We start from the raw sequence: 12236 nt of genomic DNA, 5'->3' as shown, positions 1-12236 counted from the left end.
TGGAGATTTAAACCCCTTCAGTTCTATCATTGTTTGTTTATTTTGGTCGCTTTATAGATGACCTGCTCTTTATTTGGAATGGTGAGAAAGATGGCATGGTGCAATTCCTTACTTGCATCAATCAGAATAATTTCAATTTGAAATTTACATCTGATATAAATGAAACAACTATCAATTTTCTTGATATCACTCTCAGGGGTACCAGAGAAGGCAACATTGAAACCAGTATTTATAGAAAGCACATATCGGGTAACTCGGTATTACATGCTAGAAGCTGCCATCCTAAAAATGTTACATACTCAATAGCAAAGGGACAGCTGATCAGGGCTAAAAGAAATTGCTCTACCAATGAAGCATTCACATAACACAAGAATGATCTATTAGATTGTTTAGATAAAAGGGGATACCCTAAAAGAGTAGTCAGAAGGGCAGTGCGCGAGGTCCAAAGCATTGACCGTAAGGCTCTCCTTATCAATAAAGACAGGAGAAATACTCACCACAACCTTAATCAGGTCACGTTTGTGACTGATTTCAGTTCTGACTACCAGTCCGTCTGTAACATTGTGAAAAAGCATTTTTAACTACTTGTGGCAGATAAGCTCATCAACTGTGCATCCGAAGGAGTCAGATGTTCCTATCGTTGAAATAAAACACTGGGCAAATATTTGTCACCCACAATTTTGAGCAATCCTCGTGCCTCAACTAGTTCTTGGTTAACATCTAAGGGTATGTTTAGATGTGGGAGCAATAGATGCAAGGCTTGTGACTATATTACCATCTCAGACACAGTCACATCTGCAGTCGCACATCAATCATTTGACATCAACTATTGTCTTAATTGCACATCTAACTATGTTATCTGTTTGATAACTTGTGTTTTGTGCAATATTCAATACGTTGGGCTTACGACTCGGGACATCAGGTCCCGAATCAGGGAACATCTGTCCACTATCAATGTGGGCAAATCCTCCACACCGATAGTACAACATTTTGTCTATCAACATCAGAAGGATGTTTCATCCTTCAGATGGTTAGCAATTGACCGAATACCTTATCCCAAGAGAGATGGTGACAGACAGAAGCTTTTGGAAAAACTTGAAATTCTGTGGATATTTACATTATCCACCAAAGTCCCATTGGGCTTAAATGCAGAGTATGATTTGATTAATTACTGGGAGTAATGTGTTTCTCTTAATATAGTCCTACTACCAGACAACCGGTATAATTTTGATCATGGTCTGTACCTTGCTATGTGTGTATCCCATGAGAGCAGCTATCTTAGTTGTATAGATATACATTTTATGTCACACATAGTGTTCTGAATCTCCACATTATGTCGTATAAAACACAAACATTAACCATGCATTCTATAAATCCTAGTTTGTGGCAGACTGATACAATTTTAATGCGACTTGGAATGCTGCCATTAATTTAAAACCTATTTTTGTATCCTTTTTTGTAATATCCATCTCTAAGCCTCATGGATTTACTACCATTCCTGTATTTCACACTAGTGGAATGCACATGAGATACTTTGATGTTTTTTTGAACTCATCTGTGATGTCCTAATAACAATAGCTGTGTATAGGAGCTGACGTTTTTAGCCATTGTTGGCTATTTGTATGTAACATCACACATTTAGTATGGTTTGTGATCCTCATGTTCTGTGTTTGCCATTATCTGTATTCATATTGTATTTTTGACACCTGTAAGTTGTTTACACTTGATTTTTCATGTTTGTTATATATTCTCTAATTGTTAATATCATTTTTGCTTTTACCAGCAGGAGTGGGGTGAATTTAACTGTTTAACTGTGCATTGCTATTTGTCCAAGTAGTTAAACTAGCACAGGATTCTTTACAGGTACATTTTGATACGTCACCAATAGGTGTGTTTTACTTTTACCCAATGTGTGGAGTGCACATGTAACCAATTGTCGGTAATACACACACAGATATAACACATTGTCGGTTATACACACACACATACACACACACACAGATGTAACCCATTGTCGGTAATACACACACACACACACACAGATGTAACCCATTGTTAGTAATGCACACACAGATGTAACCAATTTTCATTAACACACATACACACACACACAAATGTAACCCATTGTCAGTAATACACACACAGATGTAACCCATTTTCAGTAACACACATACACACACACACACACACAAATGTAAACAATTGTCAGTAATACACACACACACACACACACACACAGATGTAACCCATTGTTGGTAATACACACACACACACACACAGATGTAACCCATTGTCAGTAATACACACACAGATGTAACCCATTGTCAGTAATACACACACAGATGTAACCCATTGTCAGTAATACACACACAGATGTAACCCATTGTCTGTAATATACACACACAGATGTAACCCATTGTCAGTAATACACACACATATGTAACCCATTGTCAGTAATACACACACACAGATGTAACACATTGTCAGTAATACACACACACACAGATGTAACACATTTTCAGTAATACACACACACACACACACACACACACACACAGATGTAACACATTGTCAGTAATACACACACACACACACAGATGTAACACATTGTCAGTAATACACACACACACAGATGTAACACATTGTCAGTAATACACACACACACACACACACACAGATGTAACACATTGTCAGTAATACACACACACAGATGTAACACATTGTCAGTAATACACACACACACACACACACACACAGATGTAACCCATTGTCAGTAATACACACACACACACACACACACACACACAGATGTAACCCATTGTCAGTAATACACACACACACAGATGTAACACATTGTCAGTAATACACACTCAGACTAGTTGGGTGGCTGTTTAGCTGTGCTCAGTTGCTGCCATACTCTCATATATAAGTACTCACCCCTATATGAAAGCAGACTTTTGAAATTTTGATTAGTTTAAAAGTGGATTTAAAGGGGAACTGATGCTAATTGTGTATTAATAAATTATGAGTTTAAAGTATTTAGGAAATAATTACTCCCATTCTGTTGCTTTATGTATGTTAAAGGAAAAATTACACACATTTCTAACTTTTTTGTATTTCATATGATACTTCTTTTTACCATATTTGGATTATAATGCAAACTGAAGTTTCCTAAACGTGCCTGATCTATTGAAAAATCAGCATATCATTTGTGTGGTAACTCGCAAACAAAATCCCACAGGAATTGCAGTAATACACACACACACACACACACACACACACACACACACACACACACATGTAACACATTGTCAGTAATACACACACACACACACACACATGTAACACATTGTCAGTAATACACACACACACACACACACATGTAACACATTGTCAGTAATACACACACACACACACACACAGATGTAACACATTGTCAGTAATACACACACACACACAGATGTAACACATTGTCGGTAATACACACACACACAGATGTAACCCATTGTCGGTAATACACACACACACAGATGTAACCCATTGTCAGTAATACACACACACACACAGATGTAACCCATTGTCAGTAATACACACTCAGACTAGTTGGGTGGCTGTTTAGCTGTGCTCAGTTGCTGCCATACTCTCATATATAAGTACTCATCCCTATATGAAAGCAGAATTTTGAAATTTTGATTAGTTTAAAAGTGGATTTAAAGGGGAACTGATGCTAATTGTGTATTAATAAATTATGAGTTTAAAGTATTTAGGAAATAATTACTCCCATTCTGTTGCTTTATGTATGTTAAAGGAAAAATTACACACATTTCTAACTTTTTTGTATTTCATATGATACTTCTTTTTACCATATTTGGATTATAATGCAAACTGAAGTTTGCTAAACGTGCCTGATCTATTGAAAAATCAGCATATCATTTGTGTGGTAACTCGCAAAAAAAATCCCACAGGAATTGCATTTAATTACAAGAACAGTTTCATTATGTATTGATTTATTTTTTGATAATCACTATTTTTTCTGTTGGATTAATCAGTTTTATTCACTATATTCTCTTTGTGACCAAGCAGAGAGTTTCCTGAATCCTGGTCTGTTTATGATGCTCACATACAGGCGTTGATCACCCATAATTCACAGCTTTTCCCCTATGACAATAAAATGTACATGAGACATTTTTATCTCTCTGTGTGTTTAGGCTCCTGTTACTGTGAAGATCACATACAATATACATCACTGTGTTTGTTGGTAAAGGAGAAGAATTATAAGAATATCTGACAAATTCAGTTGCTGAACAAGACAATGTCTGCCAAGAACCAAACCTCAGACCATCCTGATGCACACGGAGGTAAGCAGGACGTCACATGGTTTTGCCATCAGAATGTGATAATATTTATAGTAACCAACCGGAAACCTCAGTGATTTGATCTCCTTAAAAGGCCACTAAACCCAAAATCTTTCTTTCATGATTCTGATAGAGAATACAAATTTAAACAACATTACAATTTACTTCTATTATTTATTTTGCTTCATTTTTTAGGTTTCCTTAGTTGTAGAAAAGCAATGCACATGGGTGAGCCAATCACACGAGGCTTCTATGTGCAGCAACCAATCAGCAGCTACTGAGCATATCTTAATTTATGTAAGAACTTGAAGAAAAGAGAAGTTAGGGAAGCGCAAAAGAGCTAAAACATATAAATACAAGTAATGTGTTATATAAAAAATATATGCAATCAATATTATATGTAAAACATATATTTATTAATACAGATGTTACGTTAGGCATCAATAATTTATAAATATCAATTAATAAATTAATATGCAACAATCAAAGCACCGAATTACAACATTAATATTTTTTAGTTCTTGGTATTATGGTCGAAATATGTGGAAGAATAACACACGAAAAAGTATAATATCAATTGACAATTTACTTGGCAATCCATATTAAAAGTTAACACAATAAAACAATACTAGTAAAAAAGACAGAAACAATACTCGACACAGTGATAACACAATACAATAAACACAACCATGAATCAAAACAATACTCGAAACAATACACAGTCTAACCTACAGGGCCAAGCCTGCCAGCTGGACCCTGCATCAACTCCAGTGAATCCTTGCTGGCTCATGGTGGAAGGGACAAGCCTTTTTTAAATCCGTCAATTTAATGGGAGGTACTATATCAGGTAGGCTGGTCTATGATGTTTAGCTCTGTGGAACCTGTTTAACGCTCTACAAATACCTGATGATGATGATGATAATGATAATAATAATAATAACTATCTGTAAATGAATTTTACACACTGCCCCCAGTGGACCCTCTAGCAAATGATAATTATTGATAATCATTATGCTTTAATTTATGACATAAATCATTAGTGAATAATCAGTACAAACCACCATTTGACTTATGTCATAAACAAGCATTTATAAAACATTTACCTCTAAACTCTCCCCAGCTTTCACCATTACCTGCCCCACAACAAAACACATTATTCCATAGAACAATAGACATTTACCCATTAGAGCTGCTTTCTATTACATACTCTTATTGCAATACACCAGAAAGTTATTACATAGTATCTGCTCTTTTAAACGTACACAATTGAGCACGTGCCTCACCAGTTGGAAACCTTAGCGTAAAATAGGCACATACCCACCCTTACAATCGTGATCAACTCAAAACATATTTTTTTTTTATTATAAGCCAATGATATTGTATTCATCTGAGGATGTGAGGTGGAGCTTAATATAATATTAGACACAACAGCCCAATAGCACCTCTAAATCCTGTTGGACAGTCACTGGAACTGGACTCCTGTAGCCTATGGTTGGTCTGTGTGCCTGACATTTCCTAAACTTTAATCCCGGGAAACTGAATCTGGAACAGTTTTTAAAGTCTCAAAGAACTTGACGAACGGAGACAGATGAGAGAAATAATAAAAGAAGAAGGATGTTGGATTACAGTTCGTGTGTGCAGGGATTATTCTGTGTTTTGTGGTCACTTAGATTCTTCTTTATTTCATTTACCACCTTGACGTAACACAGGCTCCTGCTCCTTTTTTTTTACCTACTCCCATTACTCTTAGCTGCAGTTCTTCTTCTCACAATAAAAGATGAGCTTTGTATCCAGAAGTGTGGCCTCTTCTTATGGCTCCTGAGTGGCAATAAAATTCCCATTGCTGAAAAGTTCTTAAATGAAAAAACACAGGCATTGATGTACACAGACAGAAACAGCAGATAAAATCCTCTCACTGGAAAGTTTTTGAACACATGCAATGATGGTCGGCTGATCACTTTGTGCCAATTATCACAAGTAACTATTTGGTTGTGGTATCTTAAAGGGAAAGTCTACACCAGAATAGTTATTGTTAAAAAAAGAAAGTTAATCCCTTTATTACCCATTCCCTCGTTTTGCATAAACAACACAGTTATATTAATACACTTTTTTAACTCTGTGATCATCTTGTATCTAAACCTCTAAAAACTGCCCCTTATTTTGGTTCTTTTGACAGACTTGCCTTTTAGCCAATCAGTGCTTGCTCCTAGGAACTCCACGTGCGTGATCTCAATGTTATCTATATGAAACACATGAACTAACACCCTCTAGTGGTGAAAACTGTCAAAATGCCCTGAGCTAAGAGGCGGCCTTCAAGGGCTTAGAAATTAGCATATGAACCGCATAGATTCAGCTTTCAACTAAGAATAACAAGAGAACACAGCAAAATTGGTGATAGAAGTAAATTGGAAAATTGTTTAAAATGACATGCCCTATCTGAATAATGAAAGTTTATTTTGGACTAGACTGTCCCTTTTAAGTATATTTTACTCTATGGAGATAGATAAAATACCTACAGATATCTGCTAGGAATTTTCTCTATACATCCACCCCACTCCTAATTCACCGATAAACACAATATCAGCAGAGTCTTCACAGATTAAACTGGAAATCAAACTTATCTGGTTGGGACTGTTAATAAAACCCCAACAAAAAAAAAATTAAAAAAATTAATCACCCTTACTATTAACACATGTTATTTAACCAAAATGCCTATTTTCTATTATTCCTCTTAACTCCAAGTTCCTGTCTCCATGCTGACATTCTAATACCTTGCAATGATAGTGGTATGCATTACAATCCTTCCTACTTCGTTCTAAATTTAAACCAAAAGAGATAAGGACAACCAATTAATAGCCCAACGAGAATAAAAAGGTAAAACCCCTGTCAGGGTTTTTTCCCTGTTTTGTTTGCCATGTGCTGCTGGCAGCCATTTTACTCACCTCTCTTGCTGAACTCTGGTGCATTGTGGGGGATGCTGCTCATTTCCTGCACTTCCTTTTATGGCCAGACTGGTGTACATCATCTATGTGAGACAGGATGCAGTCTCAGAATTGTGATGTCATCACTTATTATTTAAAGGGCCTCTGTTCAGTATGCTTTGCCTTTGCGTTGTCTCAGACCTGTTTGTGAGAGTTCCTGTGTATTACCTGGCTGTCTGACGTCCTTCCTGATCCCTGGCTTGTTCCTGACTCTGCTGTTTTCCTTGTTCCTGATTCCGGCTCGTCTGACTACTCGCTTTGGCTCCTGACTCGGCTTGTCTGACTACCAGCTCTGGTTTTGACTCCTGGCTTGTTATTTGACTTGTGGTCTTTTTATTATTTTTTGCTATTAATAAAGGTGTGATTATTTTTGCACTTCTTGTCTCAGTCTGATTCCTGGCACCCTGACACCCCTCACCCATCCACTTACTAAATAACTTTGGATAAGTCACCTTGGTTATAGAAACATTGTGAAACTGTCATTAACTTATAAGAGAAGGGTATGAATGAGATCATAGTATACACTAGGTATGGGCGAATGTTTCTAAAAATTTAAAACAAATTTTGATACATCCGTTCGTTCGAATCGAATTTTGAATGTTTATATAACATTCTATTTTCAAATTTTCGTAAAATTTTTTTTAAAAAGGAGGCGGAGCTTGACCGTGCTAGAACATGGCCGCATAGTGTGTGAGCTCCGGTGCAGCTCTTCCCCACTGACCGGGATATGAGCCTTTATCCAACCTGAAAAATTAAAAGCAAAATGCCCTGAGGCCCCTAGCTAGCCAGGATACCTACTTAAACTAACAAATTCTCGAAGGGACACGGGTACCGCGATCCGGTTCAAAGACTCACAAGAGCCCCTTGAGTAGCGCAAAAACAACAGGCGGGGCCGGTTGTCTGTCTGAAGTGATACAGCGGCGACTGTTTTCTTCTCTCCCCACACTGCGGCACCGCATAGACACACAGGAGAAGAAAGATACCCCATGCGGTGAGGCTCCGATCGCCATCTTGGCCCGCCCACAGCTCTCTAATGGCCTCTGCCGCAAACGCTTCAGCAGCATGAGACTGTCAAATGGTAAGAATTACCTAAAAGAGCACTGTCACACCATATGAGTATATCTACTCGCAATAAATATGAGAGACTTAACTGGCATTATTATATAACACATAAACAACGGTTATACAAAGCATCACTGGGACTCAACAGAGAGGGGGGAGAGATCCTTCAGTCCTAATATACACCTCATATTCTGTCTCAGTCATATTGAACTGGAGACATTGGAGCACTATAACTCTCCATAATAAGGCACCACTCAAAACAATCAAGAGAAATTAAAAAGGGGAATCTGCATTAATAAAATAAACACCCCCAGCAAGGAGGGGAATCTTGAAGTTAAATAAGAAATATATAAACCAGGGTTCTCAACAACACCATTGATTGAGCAAAGACACTAACACTACATTTTATTGAAACACCATGTCGTCCAGAAGACCAACAAAACCTGACAAAAATGGCAAACCTACAGCCCAGACAACACTTGTATCTGCCTACTTCTCTCCGTCAGAACAAACTCGAACAGACACAACCTCATTGACAAAGGATACTCCGCAGCCTGTTTCTCCCACAGCGCCAGACCATGTGGCAAACTATTCCATCACGCAGCAACAACTTACAACACTGCAAGCTACTATAGATAAACTACCCTCCAAGTCTGACATAGCGGACCTCAAATCATTTATACAATCTGAAATCTCCACTGTCAAAAGAGAAATTGGAACTTTGGGAGCTAGACTAGATGACCTAGAAGAGAGCCAAGAAGTTATTAACACCATGTTAAACACGACAGAATCTGGTCTATCGCAACAAGCTACCCTGATACATACGCTCCAAGATAAAGTGGAGGACTTAGAAAATAGGAGTAGGAGAAATAACTTAAGGATTCGCGGAATCCCAGAAGACATATCTACAGAAGAACTCCACTCCTATTTAACAAAACTATTCAACCACCTCACCAATTCTACCTCCTTTACAGAGACAGCAATAGAAAGGGCCCACAGGGCTCTAAGACCTCGCCCCAGCTCATCTGCTCCGCCGAGAGATGTTGTCATCAAACTGCTTCATTTTAAAGACAGGGAATCCATATGGACGGCGGCTAGGAACACTCATCCCTTGACATTTCAAGATAAAAATCTACAAATATATCAAGATCTATGTCCATCTACCATAGAAAAACGGAAATCTCTGAAATTCCTAACATCAACTCTCCAAGAACACCACATCAAATACCGATGGGGATTTCCTTTCAGCTTATTAATACCACACGCTGGCAAAATGCTAATCTATAGAGAGTCTTCGGACTTGGACACTCTTTCAAAGGCCCTAGGTATCAACTTTATTGTACCAACTTCCTCTACAGAAGCAGCAGATTCTTTGTCAACCCAGTCCAAGAATAGAACAGCAACAGATGCACGATATAACTGGTCTACAGTGCCCAAAAAATCTAAGAAGCAAGTCTCCAATGTTCATCAAAACCTCCCTCCGTGAATTCCTAAATACACTGGGTGTGTTCTACCGTCCTCGCGACGGATAAGTACATTCTTATTTAACTGTTTATAATGCTCACCCCCGTAGAAGAGACGTCAACCTGGCATGTCTGCTCCATTAAGCTCTTTAACATGGAGGGGAGGCTATTAACATACAAACAGTTCAAAACTTTTTCTATATATGTTGTTTTTGAACAGATTCTTAACCTGTTACATTATGTCCTACTATATAGCAACTAACATGGTTTATTATCAAGTAAATTGTTTTGAATGTATAAATTGATCTAAACCATCTGCGCCTATTAGATAGGCTATAATTATCATTTATAGTCACAAATAAGTTGTGTTTGAAATTGCTTGCCAGTCTTGCCATACCTTTTAACCAAGTGCAGTGTATGAGATGCACAACGCCTTATAAAGTTAAATGCTCCTTAGGGATCCATATACTAGGGGTCAATGGAAAGCCTTCACTGAATCCCCGGCGGTTGGGGAAGAGTGGCCATTCCTCAACTTTGTCTTCCCTAAAGGGAAGTACTGTTTTATTGTATTTCAATATCATTATTTTCACTCTAAGTAGAAATGTATTGCAACGTTACATGTTATTCTGTGTTTTTGTTTGAATTGTTATGTTTTAGGACTGTTCCGGACTGGACGACCACACGTCGCATATGTCATAATCTCACTCTTCAAAGACATCTCACTATGCTTCTTAGATTAAAAGCTATCTCAACCCCTCTCCTTTACCATGACTTCAAAAATATCTAAAACAGTTGACAATAGGTCCATAAATTTCATTTCTATAAACTCAAAGGGCCTTAATTCCCCTAGAAAGAGGTCAACGGCACTCACAGATTTTAAACGCAAGGGGGAAGATATAATCCTACTTCAAGAAACCCATTTTCTAAAAGGGAGGGAACCCAAAACATTCAATTTCAAATTTGGTAGAAGTTACTACGCGTCACACCCCCAGAAAAAGATCCAAGGGGTAGGCATCCTAATCAAAACTGGGATTCCATTCCAAGAGATAGTGGTATATAGGGATAGGGACGGTAGATGGCTATTACTAACAGGGCTGCTTTATGGCCTACCTATTACAATAGTTTCCCTATACGCCCCAAACGCAAAACAACACTCTTTCCTTAAAAAAGTGTCAAATGTAATAACTGAATATCAAAAAGGCATGTTGCTAATAGGAGGGGATTTTAATCTAACCTTCAACCCCTTCACAGATAGTTCCTCGCATACAACATCCAATTCTAAAGTAAGCATCAAAAAATCAAACAATATATTGAAACAGCTTGGATGTCTAGACGTTTGGAGAACTTTACATCCAGAGTCTATGGATTATACGTTCTATTCATTTCCCCACAAAACATATGAGAGAATTGACTACATATTCACCGACATTACAAGCATGAGTCTGGCTAGAGCAGCAAACATATCCCCAATAACATGGTCAGATCATGCGAGTGTGAGCTGTATTTTTAACTGGCTAATCAAACCATTGAAACAGTATATTTGGAAATTAGACGATAGCCTACTTGCTGACCCAGCCATTACGCTAAAACTCCAAACTCGAATAGAGGAATTTTTCCTCCATAACAAACATACAGATACATCTCCACAAAACAATTGGGAGGCACACAAATGCACTATAAGAGGGGAATTAATAGCTCACAAATCAATAAACTCAGAAGAGAAGCAACCACTATCCTCATTAAAGAAATAGCACAGCTTGAGGACATACATAAAAAAAATACTAAAGATGATACCACTCTACAAACCCTACAAGCTAAACGCTTTAAATTAGCCTCCATCCTCAACAAAGAACAAAGTAGGCGCATTTTCCTGTTCAGACAACACTCATACATGGACCTAAATAAGCCAGGATGTTCAATGGCCAGATACATAAAGAAAAAAAACAAATCTAATTATATTCTCCACATCAAAGATAGTAAAAACAAATCACATAGCTCTACACAAGCCATAGCTAAAGCATTCAGAGATTACTACCAAAAACTATATAATCTGCCAAAATCGAATTCCGAGTCACTCTCCGACACTACCTCCCGCCAAGAATCTATCAGGGAATACCTCTCAAACCTACACCTTCCCAAGCTGACTCAAACACAAAAAGAGACTCTAGACGAACCCTTCTCACTAGAAGAATTACAATTAGTAATTAAAAATCTCCCTAACAACAAATCACCAGGGCCTGATGGTTTTACATATAAATACTACTCAATGTTCGCTGAACAATTATCCCTACACCTTCTGCACTATTTTAATTCAATTGATCTCACACACCCCTTCCCAAATTCAGCATTAGAAGCCCATATCACCACACTATTGA

At 37.7% G+C, this 12236-nt stretch overlaps 1 protein-coding gene across 1 annotated transcript in view; it reads left to right on the top strand.

Annotated features, from left to right (window-relative positions):
* Positions 1 to 12236, top strand: part of LOC128656988 (gastrula zinc finger protein XlCGF57.1-like) — a 209567-nt gene that overhangs the window by 2130 nt on the left and 195201 nt on the right. Inside the window, exon 2 of the mRNA XM_053711197.1 lies at positions 4209 to 4358. Within this exon, the coding sequence (XP_053567172.1) occupies positions 4313 to 4358 (46 nt within the window). The 5' untranslated portion in view covers positions 4209 to 4312. The remainder of the gene's footprint in view (positions 1 to 4208; positions 4359 to 12236) is intronic.

Source organism: Bombina bombina, chromosome 4 (genome assembly GCF_027579735.1).
Source record: "Bombina bombina isolate aBomBom1 chromosome 4, aBomBom1.pri, whole genome shotgun sequence".
NCBI classification, from domain to species: Eukaryota; Metazoa; Chordata; class Amphibia; order Anura; family Bombinatoridae; genus Bombina; species Bombina bombina.
Note: the sequence above shows the minus strand (reverse complement) of the source record. Positions and strands in the feature narration are given on the sequence as shown.